Below are 26677 nucleotides of genomic sequence, written 5' to 3' on the forward strand. Positions count from 1 at the left end.
AAGGGAAATTGTGTTTGACAAATTTATTACACTTTTTTGAGGATGTAAGTAGCAAGATAAATAAAGGGGAGCCAGTAAATGTAGCATACTTGGATTTCCAAAAGGCATTCAACAAGGTGTCACAAAAGGTTAATATGCAAGATAATGGCTCATGGAGTTGGGGATAATATATTAGCATAGAGGGGGGATTGTTTGATTGACAGGAAGCAGAGAATAGCGATAAACAGGTGTTTAAAGTTGGCAGGCTGTGATTAGTGGAGCATCACCAAGATCAGTGCTGGGGGCCTCAACTATTTACAATCTAAATTAATGACTGGATATAATACTGAACTCAAGGAGGACAGCATTGTCTTCTGCCTGTCTTAGTTAAAGTTGACAGCACCCAATAAAATGAAGTACAGGCTCTATTAGTAATCTGTGAAAGCAACAACAGTTCATAGAATTTGTTCATGATCTTCCCACAACGTTAAATAAATGCAGCACATATTAAGAATACAAAATTAGGAATATTCTCCACTTCTCCCAGTTCATTAACACCTTTTCTATTCTGACTTTTCATTTTCTTCAGTATGCATTTTCTACATCCTATTTCTTTCAGAATTTTCTTTAGAACAATAATAGATAACTCTTGCCACAGGTGACTTTGAAGTGCCAAACTTCTGAAAATGTCCATTAGGTCCTCAAAAAGAAATCATTTGAACTTACTGAACTTTTTATGGTAACGTGGGACCTGTCCTGCCCATAAAGCCTTCGTACTCACATTTGATATTGAAGGACGCTGTTGCTGTTTTAGCTTCCTCTCCAGAGACTGTATTCCGTGCTATGCATTGGAAGTCTCCACTGTCCTCCTTCCGATCGACTGCTGTAAATTGCAGATTGCTGCCTTCAATGAAGCGCCTCTCAGAAGTCTTTACAGGTTTTCCATTTAGCAGCCACTCAAACACAATGTTCATTGGAATCTCAACCTCACAGCGGAGAATTGCACTGCGCCCATGCAAAGCATCTTGGGAATAGGGCTCTTTGGTGAAGAGAATTATCGCCTGCACATAGTATACTAGGGAAAAAAGAGAAGTTTTTTAAATTACATATTCATCCATCCCAGTGATGGGCACAAATAACAAGAAGGGAGGGGATCTACAAATATACAAAGAGGAGTAAGGCCATTCAGCCCCTCGAGCCTGCTCTGCCATTCACTAAGATCATGGCTGATCTGTTTGTGTTTCGAATTCCACATTCCCATCTACCCCCAATAACCTTTGATTCCCTTGGCCAACCAGAAACTATCTCTGCCTTAAAAATATGCAAAGATCCTGCCTCCACCACCTTCTGAGGTAGAGTTCCTAAGTTGCAGAACCCTCTGAGGAAAAATTTCTCATCTGTCCTCAAAGGGCGACCCTTAATTTTAAAACAGTGACCTCTAATTTTGGAGTCACCAACAAGAGAAAACATCCCTTCCACATCCACCTTGTCAATACCATTCAGGATCTTATATACTTCAATCAAGTCACCCCTTCACTCTTCTAAATTCTTGTGGAAACAAGCCCAGTGTTATGACGTGGCAGATAATGTGTGCCAGGTGGATCAAATCCACAGGGGAAACTTGGTTGCGCTATCACAATGGTTTTGCAATTTGTATTTATTACGAGGTGTGTGCACTGAATTCAGAAGTTGAGTCTTTAGAGATTTTTCAATGATTAAGTTAAAATATTTATTAACAAAATAAAAGATTTCAAACACATACATAAAACTACAATTAGTTACTACCATAACAAATCCTGAAATTGACCAGACTCCCAGTTACACACCCCCTTTAAGGCAACACTCCAAAACAGATTTTAGACTTAAAACAGAACCAGAAAGTTAAAACAATAGCTACTTGACAGTGGAATTCCAAATGGTTTTCACAAACTTCAGTTACTTTACACAGCAGACTTAGGAAAATGGCTGGGAGCTTCTTGAAGGCTATTTCACACACTGCTGTTAGATCTTACGTGTCCTTTTCCTCACATAGCCTTTAATTCTCCTTTATATATATTTGTCTTTCTTCAATATGTAAATTCTATTGTTCCAAATGTCTTTGAACTATCTTCCACATAATATAAAAAACTTTCATGTTGCCAATATTGCCAGTAACCTTTGGTAAAGAGAAACACACTCCTTAGCCTTGCTTATCTGGCTAGTTGTAAACAGACCAACATCCCTTTGAAACCCAACAATCCCTTCGTTTATCTAAAAATTCAAGTTCCCTTCACAGCTTACATGCGAAGCCAGGATACATGTTTACTCATTAGCATGTTAAGCACATTTTTACACCCAGCTTCTTTTGACGATTTCAAACTTTTACTTTATTCTTTCATGGAATGTGGGCTTCGCTCGTAGGGCCAGCATTTATTTCCCACCCCTAGTTGCCTTTAACAAGGTGATGGTGAGCTGCTACAGTCCCTGTGGTGTAGGTACACTCAGTGTCATTAGGGAGGGAGTTCCAGGATTTTGACCCAGCAACAGTGAACGGCAATATATTTCCAAGTCAAGGTGGTGAGTGACCTGGAGGGGAACTTCCAGGTGATGATGTTCCACTACCTGGCATGCAGTCTACTTGATTCCAAAAGCTATTAAATCTCACAGACAAAACCACCTATACTTACCCCCATAAACCTACTGGGCAATAAACCAGAAAATATTATGAAAATTATTATCCTGTCGTCACACCAGTCTGTACAACCTATCTTCATAACACAACCCGATCATTCCAGGTATCAATCTAGTAAACCTCCTCTGAACCACCTCCAACGCATTTACATCCTTCCTTAAAAAAGGAGATCAAAACTGCACCCAATATTCAAGATGTGGTCTCATCAATGCCCTGCATAACTGAAGCATAACATCCTTACTTTTATGTTCAATTCCTCTCGTAAAAAAGGATAGCATTGTATTAGCCTTTTTAATTGCTTGCTGCACGTGCATACTAACTTTTTGTGACTCACTGGAACATCTAGATCTACATTCTTCAGCCATTCTCCATTTAAGTAATACTCTGCTTTTTTTTTTAAACTCTTCCTGCCACAGTAAAAAACTTCACATTTTCCCACATTATACTCCATCTGCCAGATTTTTGCCCAGTCACAATCTATATCCATCTGCAACCTCTTTTACGTCCTCTTCACAATATACTTTCCAACCTCTCTTTGTGTCATGACCTGAATGTCATAGAAAGACACACACTGTTCTTTTAACTCTGAGGCTTGCTTTTGAAACTAGTGCAGAACAAGTCTCACTGCCAACTATGGGGTCCCAAGTAAAAGTAGGTTACTGTGATACATCTAATCAATGATACAAGTGAACTTTGACTGGTTAGTGGTACTGTATTCGAGAAGGTATACTCAACACTCAAGCAAGGAGGGAGAGAGAAAAGAGCGAACTACAGACCAGTTTGCCAGACATCAGTTGTTGGGAAAATGCTGGAGTCTGTTGAGTAAGTCTTAATAACGCACTTGGATCATAGTATGATCAGACAAAGTGTCCTAGGTCCAACCATCTTCAGCTGCTTCATCAATGACCTTCCTTCATAAGGTCAGAAGTGGGGATGTTCACTGATGATTGCACAATATTCAGCACCATTCGCGATTCCTCGGATGCTGATGCAGTCAATGTCCAAATGCAGAAGGCCTGGACAATATCCAGGCTTGGACTGACAAGTGACAAGTAACATTCATGCCACACAAGTGCCGGGCAATGACTACCCTGACATTCAATGGCATTGCCATCACTGAATACCCCACTACCAACATCCTAGGGGTTACCATTGACCAGAAACTGAACTAGCCATATAAATACTGTGGCTACAAGAGCAGGTCAGAGGCTAGGAATTCTGAGGCGGATAACTCACCTCCTGACTCCCCAAAGCTTGTCCAAAGCAAGGCACAAGTCAGGAATGTGATGGAATACTCTCCGCTTGCCTGGATGAGTGCAGCTCCAACAACACTGAAGAAGCTTGACACTGTCCTGGACAAAGCAGCCCGCTTGATTGGCATCCCTCCCACAAACATTCACTCCCTCCACCACTGACACACAGTAGCAGCAGTGTGTACCATCTACAAGATGCACTACAGGAACTCATGAAGGCTCCTTAGACAGCACCTTCCAAACCCATGACCACTGCCGTTTAGAAGGGCAAGGGCAGCAGACACATGACAGCACCACTAGCTGGGAGTTCCCCTCAAAGCCATACATCATCCTGACTTGGAAATGTATTGCTGTTCCTTCACTGTCCTTCACACCAACCCTGCTCCAACAGCTAATGAAACAGCTAAGTTTTGATAGTGATAATGATACACAATGAAAAATACACATTGCAGTTCTCTGGTAGCTTCACTAGCACGCATGTATTTTGAATCCAGCACAGCCTGAAAGTCAGCCGTATTTAGCTTATTATTTAACATTTTTCAAATGTTATTTGTTCAACATTATGTATGCTTTTTTCAAGCTTTAATAACAAGAAACTTAAAGAAACTTATGGGGACACAGTTTAAGAATAGGATGAGATGGAGATGAGAATTTTTTTCTGAGGGTTGGTAATTAGTGGAATTTTTTCCCCCAGAAAGCAGTGGAGATTGGGTCACTGAATTTATTCAAGGCTGATTGGATAGGTTTTTGATAGACAAGGGAGTCAAGGGTTATGGAAGCAGACAGGAAAGTGGAGTTGAGATGACAATCAGGTCAGCCAGGATCTTATCGAATGGCGGAGCAGGCTCTAAGATCCTAACGGCCTATTCCTGCTCTAAAGTCCTATGTTCCTATGTTTATTCACTTAATTTCATGTCTCCTATTAATTGAATTAAGGCTTTGAGTTTTTTCTCCAAAAACCGGCAAGATCTGAAATCTGGCACAGACTCGGTCCCGAGGTTGTTGGTTTTGAGAGGCTCTACGTGTATTACGAAGCGCAAAGTAGCCAAGTATGCCTCCAGAACGAACTGAAATCCTTGTCTAAAATAATAGCAAAATACTGCAAATGCTGGAAATCTGAAGTAAAAACAGAAAACGCTGGTAAAACTCAGCAAATCCTTGTCTGACTGACTCACCAATGGGTTTCCCAACAGTCATGGGCAACACTAAATACTTGTTTTCATAGAAGCGACACTACTTCTAAAGCATTTTACATCATTACATGTGCCTAATCTACAATTCCCATTTTAATGCAAATGCATAGCTGTCTCCCACTGAAGGTGACTAAAAAAAACTTAGTCTTGAAAAGAATACTCTGAGGTAAGTTTTTCTTTTAAATATCTGCCCAAGCCAATTTAGATTAATGCCATTACGTGCACTGTGAAACTACCAATTTGTGAGAAGGTGGTAGGTGCAGAAAAAGGGAATCAAAAAGAAAATGAGCTGAAAGTAGTTTATCAGTCAAACAGAACCATTCATAACTCAGAAAGCAAACAGAGGCAAAAGAGGCATAAGACATGAAAGAGATCATTGTTAAAATCAAACCTTACTTTTTGTTTATTTGGTCAACGTAAACTGGGCGACCGCTTTGCAGAACACCTGCGGTCTGTCCGCAAGAATGACCCAAACCTCCCTGTCGCTTGCCATTTTAACACTCCACCCTGCTCTCTTGCCCACATGTCTGTCCTTGGCTTGCTGCATTGTTCCACTGAAGCCCAACGCAAACTGGAGGAACAACACCTCATCTTCCGACGAGGCACTTTACAGCCATCCGGACTGAATATTGAATTCAACAACTTTAGGTCGTGAGCTCCCTCCCCCATCCCCACCGCCTTTCTGTTTCCCCCTTCCTTTTTTTTTCCAATAAATTATAAAGATTTTCCTTTTCCCACCTATTTCCATTACTTAAAAAAAAAACCCCACTAGAGCTATACCTTGAGTGCCCTACCATCCATTCTTAATTAGCACATTCGTTTAGATAATATCACCAACTTTAACTTTAACACCTATGTGTTCTATTGTACTACTGTCGTTGACATCTTTTGATGATCTGCTTCTATCACTGCTTGTTTGTCCCTACAACCACACCCCCCCTCCACCTCTCTGTCTCTCTATCTCTCCGCCCCCCACACACACACCTTAAACCAGCTTATATTTCAACTCTTTCTTTGACTCGAACTCAAGTTCTGTCGAAGGGTCATGAGGACTCGAAACGTCAACTCATTATTATTTGCAGCCCAATTAATATTTTCTAGTATCCTAATTGGCTCTCACTATTTTTCTGGTGAATACCGCTGATGTAGAAACTCCACTATTATCATAATCTTTACCTACAGAATCAATGCTGATGTACTTTTTTAATTCACTTGACAACTTTTCTAAAATCTTTTCATTCAAATCTAAATCTTTATCTTTAGCACAAAGAATAGCTTTCAAATAATAAATTGCTTCAAATAATTGTTTCTATCATTTTACCTCACTTAATTCCAAAATCTCTTCTAGCCCTCCCATTCCCTCCCTCCTGGTGCTACCCCCAGCCCATGCCATTCCTTCTAGCCCTCCTATTCCATTCCGATCCTTCTCTCACTGAAGCAAAACAATCTTTTTCTTTTTTAAAAAGAGCACGGAGAACAAGGGGAGTTCATTTTAAAGAGCGTGCAGAGAGCAGCTGATTGGTGAGTAGGAATTGAGAGTATTTCTAGTCTTTAAAGTAAAATTAAGATGTTTAGTTTTGTGTTTAGGCCTCTAGTCTTTATTTTTTTCCCTAAAAATAGCTGAAGTATAAGATTGATACTGGTGTAAAAATTAATTACAGTAAATTGTAAAGAGCAGCGAATTCTTCAAGTGTAAAGAGCAGGGGTACTAGAACAATTAATTAATAAATTGAATAAAATACAATAGCGATGGCAGCATGGGCGATATATTGCTGCTGCAGCACATGGGAGCTGCTGGACACCAAGGTGATCCAGAGCGAACAAATCTGTATTAAGTGTTTGCAGCTCGAGGAACCTCAGATCTGAGTTGAGGAGCTGGAGTCCAAGCTGCGGACATTGCGTCACATCAGGGAGGGGGAAAGTTACCCGGACACTTTACTCCAGGAGGCGGTCACACCCCTTAGATTCAGTAATTCAAACTTGGGCTGTGATCAGGGACAGGAAGGTGTGACTGCAGGTGAGGCAGGAATGGGGACCCAGGGGTTAGCGTTCGAGGAGCCTTGGCCCCTGCAAATGTCCAACAGTTACGAGGTTCTTGCAAGCTGTGTGGATGTAAGCGGGGACTGCAGGGAGGATAAGTGAACTGGCCCCGCACCGTGGTACAAGGAGCCATTCAAGTAGGGAATGTAGTAGTGGTAGGGGACAGTATAGTGAGGGGGATACTGTTCTCTGCAGCTGTGAACGTGAGTCCTGAAGGCTGTGTTGCCTGCCCAGTGCCAGGGTTAAGGACATCTCATCAGGGTTGGAGAGGAACTTGGAATGGGTGGGGAGGGATCCAGTTGCCATCGTCCACGTTGGTACCAACGACATTGATAAGATTAGAAAGGAGGTTCTGCTGAAAGAAGTTGAAGTTAGGAGCTAAGTTAACAAAGCAGAACCTCCAAGGTAATAATCTCAGGATTACTGCCTGAACGACAGGTAAACTGGCATACAGTAAATAAAGTCAAAGAGTTAAACGCATGGGTCAGAGGTTGGTGTGGGAGGAAAGGGTTTCAGTTCATGGGGCACTGGCACCAGTACTGGGGTAGAACGGAGCTGTTCCAGTGGGACAGTCTTCACTTGAACCATGCTGGGACCAGTATCCTGGTGAATCGAATAACTAAGACTGTAGAGAGGGCTTTAAACTAAATAGAGGGGGGAAGGGCTTTGGCAAGGGGATACATAGGCTTAGAAAGCAAAAGGATATACAGCTTTGCAGGGTAACTATTTAGGTAGTGATACCCAGAGTGTGACAGGATGGCACAGAGTGTACAACTTAAGAAAAATGCAGCAAATAGGGTCAAAGGGGGGAAAAAAATAGTAAAAACGCAAAATTAATGGCTCTTTACTTAAATGCACATGGTATTCTGAACAAAATAAATGAATTAATGGCACAAATAGAAGTTAATGGGTATGATCTTACTGCCATTACAGAGACCTGGTTACAAGGAGATCAAAGCTGGGAACTAAATATTCAGGGATATGTGACCTTTCGAAAGGACAGTCAGGAAAGAAAGTGTGGCAGGGTAGCTTTGTTAGTGCATGATGGAATAAGTACGATAGCAAGAAATGATCTTGGATCGGAAGATGTAGAATCCATGCAGGTGAAGGTAAGAAATAACAATGGGAAGACAACACTAGTGGGAGTAGTCTATCATAAAGGATGTAACAGAAGAGCATTTAGAAACGCATGATATAATCAAGTAAAATCAGCATGGCTTAATGAAGGAGAAATCATGCCTGACAAATTTATTAGAGTTCTTTGAAGAGGTAACAAGCAGGATAGATAAAGGGGAACCAGTAGATGTAATACATTTGGATTTCCAAAAGGAATTCAATAAGGTACTGCACAAAAGGCCACTTAAAAAGATAAGAGCCCATAGCATTGGAGGTCGTATATTAGCATGGATAGAGGACTGACTGACTAACAGAAGACAGGTGGGATAAGGGGCACATTTTCAGGATGGCAACCGAAAACAAGTGGAGTGCCACAAGGATCAGTGCTGGGGCCACAGTTATTTACAATGTATATTAGTGACTTGGATGAGGAAAGTGAATGTACTATCGCCAAGTTTGCCGATAACACTAAAGTAGGTGGGAAGGCAAGTGGTGAGGATGACATAAAGAGTCTACAGAAGGATATAGACAGGTTAAGTGAGTGGGCAAAAACTTGACAAATGGAATATAATGTGGGAAAATGTGAGGTTATGCACTTTGGCAAGAAGAATAGAGGGGCTGAATATTATTTAAATGGAGAAAGACTGCAGATGACTACAGCACAGAGGGATTTGGGATTCCCCATGCATGAATCACAAAAAGCTAGCATACAAGTTCAGCAGGTAAAAGGGAAGGCAAATAGAATGTTGGCCTTTATTTCAAATGGAATAGAGTGCAAAAATAGGGAAGCCTTGCTAAAACTATACAAGGCACTAATTAGACCACACCTAGAAAACTGTGAATAGTTTTGGTCCCCTTATCCAAGAAAAGATATACTAGCATTGGCGGTAGTCCAGAGAAGGTTCACTAGGTTGATCCTGGGTATGGAGGGATTTTCTTATGAGGAGATGTTGAGTAAGTTGGGTCTGTATGCATTGGAGTTAGAAGAATGAGAGGCGACCTCATTGAAACATATAAGATTCTTAAGGGCCTTGACAGGGTGGATGCTGAGAGGCTGTTCCCCCTTCTGGGAGAGTCTAGAACCAGAGGGTATAATCTCAGAGTAAGGGGTCGCCCATTTAAGACAGAGATGAGGAGGAATTTCTTCTCTCAGAGGGTGGTGAATCTGTGGAATTCTTTACTGCAGAGAGCTGTAGATGCTGGGTCATTAAGCATATTCAAGGTTGAGACAGACAGGTTTTTAATCAGTAAGGGAATCAAAGGCTATGGGGGAATGGCAGGAAAGTGGAGTTGAGGATTATCAGATCAGCCATGATGTCACTGAATGGTGGAGCAGACTCAATGGGCTGAATGACCTACTTCTGCTCCTATGTCTTATGGAAGCAGCTGAAGATGGTTGGGCCGAGGACACAATCCTGAGGAACTCCTGCAGTGATATCCAAGAGCTGAGATGACTGAACCCCAACAACCACAGCCATCTTCCTTTGAGCTAGGTATGACAATGTGGTTGACTCTTAAATGCCCTCTGAACAAGGACAATTTGGAATGGGCAATAAGTGTTGGCCTAGCCAGTGATGCCCACATCCCATGAATGAATTAAAAAAAAAATTCTGCAACCAGTGGAGAGCTTTCCCCAGTTCATATTGGCTCCAATTTTGCTCGGGCTCCTTCATGCCACACTGTTAAATGCGGCCTTGATGTCAAAGGCAGTCACTCTCATCTGACCTTGGGAGTTCAGCTCTTTTGTTCATGTTTGAACTAAGGCTGTGATAAGCTCAGGAGCTGGTAAGGGCGGCAATTTTATTGTTGGGCCCCCCTTACCTTCTGCTGTTTTTGTTCTCCACCAACCACCCTCACTCTGCTGCCACCAACAGTTGGCAGACACACGAGTTACTCCTCCAGTTCTCAATGCACCAAATAAATCTACCAACCAGGTCACATAAATTGACCATTCAAAACAGTCTGGACAAAACTGCACTTTATTATTATGGTTTCTGTCAATTAATTCCTACTGCAAGTTTACTAAACAACAGCTTTAGAGGAGCCCAACAAAGTTACCCTGGCTGAAGAGATTGTTTCCGTGAGGGAGGGATCATGATAGAATAGGACGGCTGGAAGGAATGGCATGGGATAGCTTTGGGAGGGAGGGGGATGGGAAGGCTGGAAGAGATCATGGAATTAATTAAGTGTGGCAAAATGGTGGAAACAATTATTTGAAAGTTATTCTTTTGCTAAAATGGAGATTTAGATTCGAATGCAAAAGATTTTAGAAAAGTTGAATCAGAAGAAGATATCTGCATTGATTCGTTAAATAAAGATTATGATAACAGTCAGTAGCCTCCGGAGTTTCCAAACAGTAGGTATGGATTGAATCTGGGAAGGCTCTCTGTGCATGGATCAGACCAAACTGGACAGACAAATTACAAGTATATCTAAAACTAAACAAAGCATCCCAAACCTTGTGGGAGAAAACCTGCTTACTCCGTTGATGAACTGATAAAACAACAGAAACACTGGACGTCTCAAAACACTTTACAGCCAATTTCTTGAAGTGTAGTCACTGCTGTAATGTAGAAAGCGCGGCAGCCAATTTGCACAGAACAAACTCCTCCAAATAGCAATGTGATAATGACCAGATAGTTAGCTTATGTTATTGATTGAGGAATAAATATTGGCCAGGACACCAGAAATAACTCCCCTACTCTTCTTCAAAATAGTGCCACAGGATCTTTGGCCTTAACCCAAGACAACAGATGGGGCATCGTTTCAACATCTTATCCAAAATATAGCACCTCCAACAGTGCAACACTCCTTCAGTACTGCATTGGAGTGTGCTCAAGCCCTGGAGTGGGACTTGAACCCACAACATGTGACTCAGGCAAGAGTGCTGAATCCACAGCTGATCCACTCTTAACTTCTGGTCCAAATACTTTTAAGTCCTTCAATGTGATCCTTTCCTCATCAATGGCTGCCGTCAATAGAAACAATTCTGGATTAAAACTATATATAGCTAAGCATGCTCAGTTGAAAAATTTGAACAAACTGCCCAATTGCATGCACATTCTGAACTATAAAGTTTAAAGAACCATGAAATGGTTATCCTGTGGAGCTGAATGATGGAGGAGAGGTGGTAAATCATACTAAGTTTTGTGAAAAGGCTGAGGAGGGTCACAATAGCTACAACTATGGTCCACCAACTACAAGGCACAAGTCAGGAATCTGATGGAATACTTCCCATATGCCTGGATGAGTGCAGCTCCCACAACACTCAAGAAGCTTGACACCATCCAGAACAAAGCAGCCCGTTTGATTGGCACCCCTCCCACAAACATTCACTCACTCCACCACCAACGCACAGTGGCAGCAGTGTACACCATCGACAAGATGCACTGCAGAAAGTCATCAAGGCTCCTTGGGCAGCACCTTCTAAACCCACGATTGCTACCATCTAGAAGGACAAGGGCAGCAGATACATGGGTACCTGGAAGTTCCCCTCCAAGTCACTCACCATCATGACTTGGAAATATATCACTGTATCTTCACTGTCACAGGGTCAAAATCCCGGAACTTTTTCCCTAACAGCACTGTGTGTGTACTCACACCACAGGGGCTGCAGTGGCTCAAGAAGGCAGCTCACTAAGGGAAATTAGGGACGGGCAATAAGTGCTGGCCTCACCAGCAAAGCCCACATCCCTTTAATGAAATAAAATGAACCTCCTCCAACATATTCTCAGGCAGTGCATTCCAGACCCTAACTATTCACCATGTGTAAAAGATTTTTCTCATCACTTTTGCTTCTTTTGCCAATTACTTGAAATCTGTGCCCTTTCGTTCTTGATCCTTTCACCAGTGAGAACAGTTTCTCCCTATCTACTCTGTCCAGACTCCTGGCGATTTTGAATACTTCAATCAGATCTCTTCTCAATCTTCTCCAAGGAAAACAGTCCTAACTTCTCCAATCTATCTTCATAATTGAGGCTCCACATCCCTGGAACCATTCCTGTAAACCTCTTCTGCATTCTCTCCAATGCCTTCACATCCTTCCTAAAGTGCAGCACCTGGGGAAGTCCACTATAAACCTTACTCCAGACTCAAAAACATCCATCAACCACTATTCTCTCTTTGCTATCACTCAGCCAATTTTGTATCCATGTTACTACTGTCCCTTTTATTCCATGAGCTCTAACTTTGCTCATAAGTCTGTTGTGTGGCACTGTTCAAAAGCCTTTGGAAGTCTTTGTGCATCACATCAACAGCATTGCCCTCAACAACCCTCTGTTACCTCATCAAAATCTTCAAGTTAGTTAAACATGATTTTCCCTTAAGAAACCCATGCTGCCTCTCCTTAATTAACCCACATTTGTTCATGTGACTATTAGTTTTGTCCCAAATTATTGTTTCTAGGAGTTTCTCTGCCTCTGAAGTTAACTTACCAGTCTGTAGTTGCTGGGCTTATTTTTTTTTTGAACAAGGGGGCATTGTTTGCAATTCTCCAGTCCTCTGGCACCACACCCGAGTTGAAGGAAGATTGGAAAATTACGGCCAGTGCCTCTGCAATTTCCACTCTCACTTCCCTCAGTATCCTTGGATGCATCTCATCTGGTCCCTGTGCCTTGTCAACTTGAAATACAGATAGCCTATCCAATACCTCCATTTCAATTTTAAACCCTTCTACTGTCTGAATTTCCTCCTCTTTCACCATGGCCTGGGTAGCATCCTCTTACTTGGTAAAGACAGATGCAAAATATTCATTCAATAACTTAGCCATGCCCCTGCCTCCATAAGTAAATCCCCTCTTCGGTCCCTCATCGGCCCTAGTCCTCCTTTAACCATCCTTTTACTATGTATATGCCTATAGAAGACTTTAGGATTCCCTTTTACGTTAACTGCCAGTCTCTTTTCATACTCCCTCGTTGCTTCTCTTATTTGCTTTTTCACCTCCCCTCAATCTTCTATATTCAACCTGGTTCTCAATTGTATCTGCCACCTGACATTTGTCATTAGCACACTTTTTTCTTTATCTTAATTATAGTCATTTGGCAGTAAAGAATTTACTACTGTTGAAAAATAGGCATTTTTTTTTGCCAAAGCTCTTCGTCTTGAACTCATCAGTACAATTCACAAGAATACCTAATTTAAAGGGAACAACAATTTATACCATATGCGAAGAGGTGCTGATTTGGTCGGCAAGTGGAATCTGATTAGGAGATGCACTGCCATGGAGAATGCACCATCATTGACTAGTGCAATTAGACAACGCCTCTACCAGAGCCTACTTGCCAACCAATCAGCATTCTCTTTTCATACAGTATAAATTATTGTTCCCTTTATATTTGGTATTCTGGCAAATTGTTCTGATGAGTACAAGATAAAAAGCTTCAACAAAAAATCTAATATTCAGCAATTTATTATAATTCCTTACTCTTTTGTCATCCAGGGAGCTCTGGATTTGTTTTCCCTACCTTTCCCTTTCCAGGAAATATACCTCGACTGTGCCCAAACCATCTCCTCTTTGAAGGTAGCCCATTGGTCAGCTACCGTTTCTCCTGTCAACTTCTGATTCCAATTTATTTGGCCCAGATCCATTCTTACCACATTGAAGTTGGCTTTCCCAGAGTTAATTATCCTTTCAATTATTCGTTGTATCATAAGGTTTATGGTGACTATGGAAGAGGACAACGATCCCTATCCCCTAAATGTTCTCCCACTGACACGATCTACTTGGCCAATCTCATTCCTAAGAACCAGGCCTATTAGTGCCTCCTTTCTCAATGGACTGCAAGCATACTGCTGTAGAACATTCTCCTGAACACACTCTAGGAACTTTTGCCCCTCTCTGCCCTTTACACTATTACTATCCCCGTCTATATTCAGATAATTAAAGTCCCCCATTATAACTACTCTATAATTTTTGCACCTTTCCGTTATTTCCTTGCAAATGTGTTCCTCTACATCCTTCCCACTAGTTGGTGGCCTATAGGCTACACAGAGCGATGTAACTGCACCTTTTTTGTTCCTTAGCTCTCGTCAAATCGATTCTGTCCTTGACCCCTCAGACATGCTCTCTCTCTGGTGCTCCAATATTCTCCTCAAATCAATCTTGCCACCCATACCCATTTTGTTCCTTTCTTGAACACCTTGTATCCAGGAATATTTAACACCCAGTCCTGCCCTTCCTTGACCATGATCTCTGATATGATAGCCATCATATCAGGTGGCAACTGGCACTGCAACTCAATCTTATTTACCACACTCCATGCATTCACTTACATGCACAGTAACCCTCATTTAGACTTTAATATTTTCGCTTTACTCTAATTACCTAATAACTTACTATTCCCTACTCTAGAACTATCTGCCCTTCCCAGTATTTTGTGCACCTTGATATTTCTCTCTGATATTATCTACTGGTTCTCACACCCATGCCAAGTAGTTTAAACTCTTCCCAATAGCACCAACCAAACACACTAAAAGGAACTCATTTCGGGCTCTGTTCAGGTGCAACCCATCTGGCCTGTAGAAGTCCTATCGCCCCAAGAGCCATTCCTAATGTCTCAAGAACCTAAAGCCCTCCCTTCTGCACCACCTTTCCAGTCAAGTATTCATCTGCTTTTTCCTCCTATTTCTATACTCACCTACGAGTAGCACTGGGAGTAATCAAGAGATTACTACTTTTGAGGTCCTTCTTGCTAATTCCCAAACTAGCTCCCTAAATTCTGACTGCAGGACCACATCACTCTTTAGCTTAGGTCATTTGTACCAATGTGGGCCACGACTGTGGCAGATTACCCTCCCCCCTCAGGGTGCTCTGCAGCTACGCAATGATATGCTTAACCCTAGCACAAAGGAGGCAACACATCATCCTGGATTCACACCTGCAGCCACAGAAACACACAGCCACAGTATCCCCCGAACTTCCGAATCACCTATCACTATTGCTCTTCCAGTCTTCCTTGTTCCCCCTGTACAGTTGAGCCACCTGTGAGGCCATGGACTTGGCTCTGGCTGCACTCTCCAGATGAACCATCAATCTCATCAGTATTCAGAACTGAATACTGGTTGGAGAGTGGGATGCACTCAGGGGAATCATGTACTACCTGCCCGTTTCTTTTTGACTGTCTGGTGGTCATCCATTCCTTCTCTTCCGGCATACTCTTAAGCTGCAGGGTGACCACATTTTTAAACAAGCTATCTACAAAGTTCTCAACCTCGTGGATACACACACGTGACACCAGCAGCTGCTCAAGTTCCAAAACCTGAGCTCAACCTGTTGCAATTAAAGACACTTTCTGTATATATAGCTTTCCAGGACACAGGAAGTATCCTGGAGTTCCCACATTGCACAGGAGATGCACTCTCAAGTTTGGAGCAACGCTGCCATTCTGCTACTTATTAATTAATAACCTTATTGCTGCTAATAAAATTATTCTTGCTAATAAATGTTACTGCTACTAATAAAGGTTTACCAATACTAATAATCCTTACTAATACTGATAAATCCTACTAATACTTATTACTAGTGATAAATAAACTTTATGTAAAAAATGTTACTTGTTATTAACAGTCAATTCTTTTTTTTTACATTTTTTTAAACTCCCAGTTGTTCAGAATCAGTCCCAAAGCAGCAATACTTGCCAGCCAACCAACTTACGGCTTTCCTGTGATGTCACAGCTTCATTTTGTTTTCAAACCTGATGCTCTCCAGCAGCTGCTTCCATTATCCTCTCCCTCTGCGGTGTGTTCCCTTGTATGTCCGCTCGCTCCCAGATAAACAAGCCACGAGCCTCACTCTGTACTTATCTCCTTACCTCTTCAGTATGTTCCTTTGCAGTTCTGCTCCCTCGACTCTCTCCCAGGTGAGGAAGAAATGATGAAGATGGTTAAGATGAAGAAATCCATTATCTTCTTGCATTTGGAGTCTATGTTAGATTGGAGGGGTTGGGCAGAGATTTTGAGACACACTTCTGTTATCAAAATGTGAGCTTCAGGTTATCCTTTACCTCCACGATGATTCTGAAATAATAGACAATTCTGACTAATGACAGCAGAGCAAGACAAAGCCAAGCCAGATTTGTGAGTTGCCTAGACTTCTTGTCATCATGACTTAAGAATCAAAAATGGATGTTAAATCAGGGTCGTGAGTAGTCAATGTCATAGTTTTTTAAAAAAAACTTTCAGCGACAAAAGCTTGGGACTTGCTGTGGCTTGTTAAAAATCACAGATTGGGAGGAGTTGATGGTTCGAAGTACTTTCAACAGAATTCATTTGCTGCCTCTGTAATCATGATTATATAAACATCATTGCAGGGGGTAAGCTGCCAGCTCTGTTATTGTGTGAATACAGCAATTACATTTTTTTATGGAGTGACATGAATAAAAGACAAAAATAGGCTCCAAAATCAGCTAATTATTTCTCAGAAGAGTCAAAATGTATCTAAACCTGTTGAATGAGCCAGCTCTGCTGGCTGAATTCCCAAGTGAAACTGAATGCTTTTTGGGTACAAAGGAAAACCTCAAATATTTGGATATTTATTGTAGGTGAGAGACTTACATATACCAGACTCAATTTATATTTTCTTTAAATCAGCCCAATAAGATAAGCCATGATATAATAGTTTATTTTGGGGACAGAAGCAGGGGAAGAGAGAGTTTCTCAGGGAATTAAGGGATATGGGGAGCAGGTGGGAAAATGGAGTTGAAGCCCAAGATCAGCCATGATCGTATTGAATGGCGGAGCAGGTTCAACGGGTGGTGTTGTATACTCGTATTTCTTACATTCTTAGATGGTCTGAGGCGAAGGCAAAGTTAGGCAATGTTACAAAGGTGCTACACCCAAGTCTCTTTGAATGTCAACACTTCCAAGTTTCACACCTTTTAATAAATATTCAGCTTTTTGATTCTTGTAACCAAAGAGAAAAACTTCAGACTTCCTGAAATTATACTCCATTTGTCATCTTATTGCCCATTCACTTAACCTCTCTCTCTTTGCAGCCGCTGTGTCTTCTCCACAGCTTCTCATCTAGCTTGGCATCATCAGCAAACTTTGATCAACAAACTAAGTCATTATTATAGATTATAAACAACTGAGGCCCCCAGCACTGCTCCTTGCGACACTCCATTATTCACTGCCCGCCAACTTTGAAAAAGCACCGTTTATGCCCACTTTGTGTATTCTGTTAACCAATCCTTTATCCGTGTTAATATATTACCCTTCCCACAACTCCATGAGACCTTATCTTGCCTATTAACTTTTAGTGCGGCGCCTTATCAAATGCCTTTTCCCCTCTCTCTACCCCACTAGTTACACCCTCAAAACTCATAATAAATTTGTCAAACAGGAGTTCCCTTTAGTAAAACCATCGTTCTAATCATAGTATGCTTTTCTAAGTGCATTGTTAAGACTTCCTTAATGATAAATTCCTGCATTTTCCCAACAACCGATGTTAGGCTAACTGGCCTGTAGTTCACTGTTTTCTCTCTCCCTCCTTTCTTGAAAAGCACTGTAACATATGCCAATTTCCAATCTAGTGGGACCATTCCTGAATCTATGGAATTTTATGGAAAATCATAGCCAGCACATCCACTATCTCTGCAGCTCTTTTAGAGCCCTAAGGTGTGAACCGCCAGGTCCCAGGGATTTGTCGGATTTTATTCCTTAAGTTTCTCCAATACTTTATTTCTGTTGATATTAATTCCCCTAATTTTCTCACTCTTTTTAGCTCACAGGCTATCATCTATTTATCTGCTATCAAAACCCTCATTCATGTCTTTGTTACCTTTGTTATTTGACTATTCCAATGTACCCCTGGCTGGTCTCCAACATTCTACCCTCCGTAAACTTGGTCATCCAAAACTCTGCTGCCCGTGTCTCAACTTGTTTTCCCCTATCACTCTATGCTCACAAACTTACATCGAACAAGCGAAGTCTTGATTTTAAAATGCTCATCATTTTTCTCAAACCCCTCCATGGCCTCACCCCTCCCCGTCTCTGTAATCTCCTCCAGCCCTGAGATTACTGCACTCCTTTAATTCTAGCCTCATCACTCTAACATTGGTAGCTGTGCCTTCAGGGTCTAGGCCCCAAGCTCCAGAATACCTTCCCTACACCTATCCAACTTACTTCCTTCCTTTAAGACACACGTTAAAATCTACCTCTTTGACCAACTTTTGATCACCTGAACTGATATCTCCTTTTGAGGCTCAGTATCATAATGTTCCTGTGAAACGTTTTGGAATATTTTATTATGCTTATATTGCACTTTTAACATAAGGTGTTTTTTTTAAAGACAGAGAACTCATTTCAAGTTTGGAAAACTTGGTCAGATTGATAAAACCAAGGCATAGAGACAACCCAAATTGTTTGCAGAGTAATTGCTAGAGTGAAAATGCACAACTTACAAATAATAAACTAGCTACTGCTCATATATTCAGAATCACTACACCCATTAGCAAAATAGCTTTCAGATCATCTGAAGCTTACAGAGAAGTGCAATTTACAATGAGACATATTGCACTGAAGGACTGCCTGGTTTGTGTATTGGATTACAGCATCTGCTACAAGATACTGTAATCCAAGAACTAGAGGGCACAGATTCAAAATAATTGGCAAAAGGAGTAAATGCGATGTGAGGAAACAATTTTTCACCCAAAGGGTGGCTGGAGTCTGGAACAAACTTCCTGGAAGAGTGGTGGAAGCAGGCTTGATCGAGGTATTCAAAAGGGAATTGGATTGCTGTCTGAAAAGGGAAAGTATGTTCTGGGGGTAAGGCAGGGGAGTGGGACTAGGTGGAATGCTCTTTCAGAAAGCCAGTGTAGACTCAATGGGCCAAATAGCCTCCTTCTGCACTGTAAAGATACTGTGATAGTGTGCTACAGAGGTCGATTTGGTCTGAACGTCTGGCCATAGCTCTGCCATTTTGGATTCTCAACAATCCCTGCTCATCTATTCTTTTATCCCTACCCCTCACCACAGGAAAGGCATTAGTTTATGCTGTGATGCTCTACAACTACACATAAGCAGCAATTGTCACTTAAAAACGGTTTTCTCAGTAAAAATCCACATTTGCTTCCGACCCACTTCAACAATGAAACATGCAACAACTTTACTCAAGACTGGCATGCTATCAGTTTCTGCACTACCTTCCCAAACCATTCTTCGATACACTACTTGCAGATTTTTTTCCATACCTGCTTCAGGTTTCTTTCATCATTCTCTATCCACCCTGAAAACACACTTCAGGCAAGCAAGCATTCCCTGCAGCCTATCAATGCTACTTAAACCCAAGTGCTGGGAGATACATGAAAGCAATAGAAATTGATTTTCCTTCCTACACAGCGACAGCCACGTTTGGAAACTCAACACATCGAGGGTACTCATGAATTAAACATCATGTGAAGAGGACATAAGGAGGCTACAAAAAAATATAGATAGGTTAAGTGAGTGGGCATAGATCTGACAAACGGAGTATAATGTGAAATTCTCCATTTTGGCAGGAAGAATAAGAGCATTTTATCTAAATGGTGAGAGATTGCAGAGCTCTGAGATGTAGAGGTATCTGGGTGTTTTAGTGCATGAACCACAAAAGACCAGTATGCAAGTACAGCAAGTAATTAGAAAAGCTAATAGAATGTTATCATTCATTGCGAGGGGAATTGAATACAAAAGTAGGGAGGTTATGCTTCAGTTATACAGAGCACTAATGAGAACATATCTGGAGTTCTGCGAACAGTATTGGTCACCTTATTTAAAGATGCATTGTACGCAATTCAGAGAAGGTTTATCAGACTAATACCTGGAATGGGGGGGCTGTCTCATGAGGAAAGGTGGGACAGGCTAGGTTTGTGTCTGCTGGAGTTTAAAAGAGTAACAGATGACGTGATTGAAACATGAGATCCTGAGGTGTCTTGACAGCGTGGATGTGGAGAGGATGTTTCCTCTTGTGGGAGAATCCAGAACTAGGAGTCACTGTTTAAAAATAAGGGGTCACCCATTTAAAACAGAGATGAGGCGAAGGTTTTTCTCTCATAGAGGGTCACGAGTATTTGGAACTCTCTTCCCGAAAAGGTGGCGGGATTGGTCTTTGATTATTTTTAAAGGCAGAGGTGGGTAGATTCTTGGTTATCAAGGGGGGTGATAGATTATGGGGGGCTGGCAGGCTACAGATTTGAGGTTACTATCAGGTCAGCTGTGATCTTATGAAATGGTGGAGCAGGCTCGAGGAGCCAAATGGCATACACCTTCTCCTTGTTCGCATGTTTGTATCATAGCAGGTCAGACATCATGAAAGCAACTCAGAAGACTTCAAACAAAGGTTCCCTTGCTGAGATCTGTGGACTTTAAACTGTTACGTGCTTCATCCTCACTCCTGTTCTCGGTGGGCGGGGGGGACAATGCTTTTCAGTACATCAACCAGACAATCTTGTTCAAGTGTTAAAATGTCTTGTCACAAGGCAGTAAAATCTACGCCATTTCAGATTGCAATGTCTAGTTGACAGATGTGAGCAAAAGGAATTGCTTCACTGCAGGGCACACTTCAAATCTGCACCACAGCGTACTTCATAGCTACTCAAAAGCTGGTTTGTGGTCAGAAACGTGTCCGGATGCTTAAAAGCTAAGTGTATTAATAAAATACAGTCAAAGACATAAAGTCAAGAGCTGTCATGAGGAACGTGGTTGTATTAGGTTGGGAAGGTAAAGGGGTGAAGATTTTCGAAGGCTGAGTAAGACATTTAAAATGTTTATATTCAAGGCAACTCAAGCTGAAGACAGCTAGTTTAGGAGATTGTGCATCAAAATATGTCTGATGAAAGGAAGAACAAAGCAGAACTGTCAAGTATTCTTTGGGAGAGTGGAGATATCAAAATAATTTATCCACCCAGTGAAGAACTTTACTTCTTTCCTATTCACACAGTCCTCAGCTACTGCAAGCTGATGGACAGCAACAACCTAATGAGGAGAACCTTAGCAGGGATGCAGATGACCCAGACAGTCCCAAAACATAGCTCATCAACCAAATACCAAAAGGAAAAGCAACATTCAGTACAAAATACCAGTCAGTTTCCAAGGACAAAGCAAAGACTGGGGCTTCCAGACTGCTGAGCACTGACTGAAATATTATACTCTGCATTCAGACATGTCAGGTGTAGTTTGCTGAAATATGATTTACTGGTCCACAAGGTATCTTTTGGTGTTGGATATTTTTTTAAGTGATGTTATACAGATAGAGAGCCTGCCATGAGTATTTCGTTTTATACTTTAATCTGGGATACACTGCCACTGTGTATCTGGTGCTTGACCTCCAACTAACTCCTTTGATCGCCCCACGTGTTGGTGCCCTGACCCACAAAAACCTCAAGCCTCCTACATACAAAATATTATCAGCATTCCTCATCCACTGGCACTACCCAAGTTTAATAAACTGACAGTCAAGTTTCACCCTTAAGCCAAAGAGTGACATGTAATACATTTCCCCTGTAACCAAAAGTTGTGTTGGGCTTCAAAAAACACACAATACTCAATGGCAAGCCATTTGCAATCTATTGGTTAATAGGTTAATGAAGTTAGAGAGTTTCTATACAAGGAAGCTAGCCACAATTTGATTAGGAACACAAGTACAGCCTCACATAAATGCCATTTGAAATAATTAGATTTCAATGATCTGCATAATGAGGGCTAATAAGTATCACAAGCTATTGCAAGTAGGAAAAGTCATCTAGCCAGGTAAATAATTCAGCTAAACACTCAAATAATAATACACAGAACTTTCTGCAACTCAGGTAAATGGAAAAGCACAAGTCAGGATTGTGATGAAATACTCTCCACTTACCTGGATGAGTGCAGCTCCAACAACACTCAAAAAACTCAACGCCAGCCAGTACAAAACAGCCCGCTTGATTGGCACCCCATCCACCACCTTCAATAGTCACTCCCTCCACCACCAACCCAAATGCTGGCCTTGCCAGCAATGCTCACATCTCAGGAACAAATTAAAAAATAAACAAACATACAGGTTTCCATTTAATTAGTTGCTGCATTCCACTTACCCATTCCCCACCAGGACAGTCCTAGGGATTGGACACCATTACAACACATGCAGACGAGAGGGAAAGAGAATATGCGAGGGAAGCAAGGACTGGGCTGAGATGTAAGGGTTGGTGGGGGCAGAGGGGGTGCTATGAGAAGGGGAGCTAAAAGAAAAATTGAAGAGACAAAAAGCATACCAGACTATTTTATGAACTGCACAGGATAAATATGCAAACCAATCATTCTATTTACAAGGATAAAGCAAAATGTTAAGGATGTAAATACGTTGGAAGCAGTTGAGAAGGTTCACCGGGCTAATACCTGAAATGGGTGGTTTGTCACGAGGAAAGGTTGGACAGGCTAGGCTTGTATCCACTGGTGTTTTGAAGTGTAAGAGGCGATTTAAATGAAACATAAAAGATCCTGAGGGGACTTGACAGGGCGGATGTGGAAAGGATGTTTCCTCTTGTTGGGGAATTTAGAGCTAGGGGTCACTATTTAAAAATAAAGGGTCACCCAATTTAATCAGAGTTGAGGACATTTTTTTTCTCCCAGGGGGTGGAAGCAGAGTCTTTGAATATTTTTAAGGCAGAGGTGGATTGATTTTTGGTAAGCAAGGGGGTGAAAGGTTATCAGGTGTCAGGTAGAAAATATAATTAGGAAAATAGAAGGCTCAGAAGGGAGGCGAAAAGCAAATAAGAAAAGCCAAGAGGGGTTACGAGAAAAGATTGGCAACCAACATAAAAGTTGGCTTCTTTCGGCACACAAATAGTAACAGTGTGATAAAAGGAGTAGAGCTGATTAGAGACCAAAAAGAGGATTTACACAGGGAGGGAGTGGGCATGGCCCAAGGTGTTAAATGAATACTTTTCATCTGTCTTTAACAAGGAAGCAAATACCACCCTCTTACTATTTATGTGCCGAAAGAAGCCAACTCGTGTCTCACTTCTGGGTTCACTATAACAGACTCTGAATTTTAAAAAAGGATGTGGTATTGCCAATTCAGTATGTACTCAACTGTGTATGGCTCGGTATAAGAATGAAGCGAGCCAGATTCTTTGACTTATCAAGGAACTGATTATTACTAAAGCTCACTCAGGTAAAGATACAAAAATTAACAAAAATGTTTAAAATATACAAATATGTATTTAAGAGTATCAGATGTTAAAACTTGACCAAGTAAAAACAAAGGTAAAGGTAGGAAAAAGTATTCACAGATTCCTGAATGCTTGTTCACAGCTTGTATAAAATGTTAGTTAGGTCACAACTGGAGTACTGTGCGCAGTTTGGTCTCCACACTAGAGAGGGTACAGAGGAGGTTCACCAGGATGTTGCCTGGGCTGCAGGGTTTCAGCTATGAAGAGAGACTGGATAGGCTAGAGTAGTTTTCCTTAGAGCAGAGAAGGCTGACAGGGGGCCTGGTAGAGGTATACAAAATTATAAGGGGCATAGATATGGTAGATACAAGAAACTTTTCCCCATAACGGAGGTGTCAATAACCAGGGGGGCATAGATTTAAGATAAGGTAAGGAGGTTTAGAGGGGATTTGAGGAAAATGGTTTTGCAATCAGAGGGTGGTTGGAATCTGGAACACACTGCCCGAGGGGGTAGTAGAGGCAGGAACCCTCACAACATTGAACAAGTATTTAGATGAGCACTTCAAACACCATGGCATACAGGGCTACGGGCCAAGTGTTGGAAAATGGGATTAGAATAGATAGGTGCTTGATAGCCAGCACGGATACAATGGGCCGAAGGGTCTGTTTCTGTTTCTGTTTCCCCTATACCATGAGCTTTTATTTTCCACAATAACCTTTGATGTGGCACTTTTTAAAAAAATTTGTTTATGGGATGTGGGCATCACTGGCTGGGCCAGCATTTATTACCAATCCCCAATTGCCCTTGAGAACTGAGTAGCTTGCTAGACGATTTTGGAGGGCATTTATTTTTAAAGAGTCAACCACGTGGCTGTGGGTCTGGACTCACATGTGGGCCAGACTAAGGTCAGCAGATTTCCTTCCCTAAAGGACATTAGTGAACCAACTGAGTTTTTAACGACAATCGACAGTGGTTTCATGGTCATCGGTAGACCTTTAATTCCAGATTTTTTTATTGAATTCAAATTCACCATCTGCCGTGATGTGAATCAGACCCGGATCCCCAGAACATTACCCTGGGTATCTGGAGTAATAGTCCAGTGGCAATACCACTACGCCACTGCCTCCCCAAATCAAATGCCTTCTAGAAATCTACATATAGAATATCCATCGGTTCCCCTTTACCCACAGCACGTTACTTCCTCAAAGAACTCCAATAAGTTGGCTAAACACAATTTCCCTTTCACAAAACCATGCTGACACTGACTCAGGACGTTGAGCTTATCCAAGTGCCCTTCCAAAACTTCTTTAATAACAGCTTCTAACATTTTCCCAATGGCAGATGTTAAGCTCAATGTCTTCCCCCTTTTTGAATAAAGAATAATAATAATTTTTGAATACATTTTCTATCTTCCAATCTAATGGGACTTTACCCGAATCTAGACTCTGGACTGGAGCTTCAATTCACAACCTTATAAATTCAATTGCTAAGGCTATTAGAGGCCTTTCTTAATCCAGTTGAACCAACCCAATGACAAACTTATTCGCCAAATCTTTTCCTTCACCACACAATGAGAGCAGTCACTTTTGCAAAGTCAGCTGCAGCTAATTTGGCAGCACTCTCGCCTGAGTCACAAGGTTCTGGGTTCAAGTCCTTCTCCAGGGTTTGAGCAGAAAAATCAAGGCTGATTGTCCAGTGCAATACTGAGGAAGTGTGACGCTGTCGAGATATTTGCCTGCTTGGGTGGATGTAGAAGATTTGATAGCATTGATCTGAAGAACAGAAGAAGTTATCCCCAGTGTCCTGGCCAATATCTATCACTCAATCAACAAAAAAAAAGATTATTTGGCGGTTATCACATTGCTGTTTGTGTTGTGTGCAAATTGGCTGCTGCACTTACTACAACACTGACTACAATTCAAGATCGTAAGAAATAACAGTAAGTCATTTGGCCCATTGAGCTTGCTCTGACATTTGATAAGATCATGGCTGATCTGATCGTGACCTTAACTTTTCTGCCTGTCCCCCATAGCGCTCAACTCCCCTGTCAATCAAAAATCTGTCTAAGTCGGCCTTAAATGTATACAAATGACCCAGCCTCGACTGCTCTTCGAAGAGAATTCCAAAAACTAATGACCAAGAGAGAAGAACTGGCAAGGCCAGCATATATTGTTGATCCCTAGTTGCCATTGAGGTGATGGTGGTGAGACACTTTCGTAAACTGCTGCGGTCCATGTGGTGTAGTTATACCCACAGTGCTGTTAGTAAGAGAGTTCCAGGATTTTAACTCACAGTGAAGGAGTGGCGATATAGTTCCAAGTCTGGGTGATGTGTGGTGAAAGGGGAACTTGCAGGTGATGGCAGTCTTATGTGCCTGCTTGCCATTTTTTTTCTAGGTGCTTGAAATCACAGGATTGGAAGGTCCAGTCAAAGATGACTTGGTGAGTAGCTGCAGTGCATCTTGCAGATAGTACACACGGATGCTACAGTGCATCTGTGGTGAAAGGATTCTATGTTTAAAGTAGCAAATAGGGTCCTTTGTCCCTGATGGAGTTGAGTTTTGAGTGTTGTTGAAGCTGCTGCAAGCAGTCAAGTCAGGAGTATTCCTAGGCTGGGTATTGTGTAATGAGAAAGGAATAATTGGCAATCTAGTTGTGCGAGGCCCCTTGGGGATGAGCGACCATAATATGACAGAATTCTTCATCAAGGTGGAGAGTGACGTAGTTGATTCTGAGACTAGGGTCCTGAATCTTAATAAAGGAAACTACGATGGTATGAGGCACGAATTGGCTATGATGGATTGGGAAACGTTACTTTAAGAGATGACGGTGGATAGGCAAACATTCAAAGAGCGCATGGGCGAACAGCAACATTTGTTTATTCCTGTCTGGTGCAAAAGTAAAACAGGAAAGGTGGCCAAACCATGGCCTACAAGGGAAATTAGAGACAGTATTAGATCCAAGGAAGAGGCATACAAATTGGCCAGAAAAAACAACAGACCTGAGGATTGGGAGCAGTTTGGAATTAAGCAAAGGAGGACCAAGAGATTGATTAACAAAGGGAAAATAGAGTACGAGAGTAAGCTTGCAGGGAACATAAAAATTGACTGTAAAAGTTTTGATAGGTACGTGAAGAGAAAAAGATTGTTGAAGACAAATGTAGGTCCCTTACAGTCAGAAACAGGGGAATTTATAATGAGGAACAAAGAAATGGCTGACCAACTAAACACATACTTTGGTTCTGTCTTCACAGAGGACACAAATAACATCCCAGGAATGTTGGGGAACACAGGGTTTAGAGAAAGG

At 41.6% G+C, this 26677-nt stretch overlaps 1 protein-coding gene across 1 annotated transcript in view; it reads right to left on the minus strand.

The window, feature by feature from the left end:
• The window catches only part of LOC121278233 (inactive tyrosine-protein kinase 7-like), a 355699-nt gene that overhangs the window by 199496 nt on the left and 129526 nt on the right, over positions 1 to 26677 (minus strand). The window contains exon 2 of the mRNA XM_041188452.1: positions 761 to 1054. Within this exon, the coding sequence (XP_041044386.1) occupies positions 761 to 1054 (294 nt within the window). The remainder of the gene's footprint in view (positions 1 to 760; positions 1055 to 26677) is intronic.

This window comes from Carcharodon carcharias, chromosome 5 (genome assembly GCF_017639515.1).
Source record: "Carcharodon carcharias isolate sCarCar2 chromosome 5, sCarCar2.pri, whole genome shotgun sequence".
Classification (NCBI taxonomy): Eukaryota; Metazoa; Chordata; class Chondrichthyes; order Lamniformes; family Lamnidae; genus Carcharodon; species Carcharodon carcharias.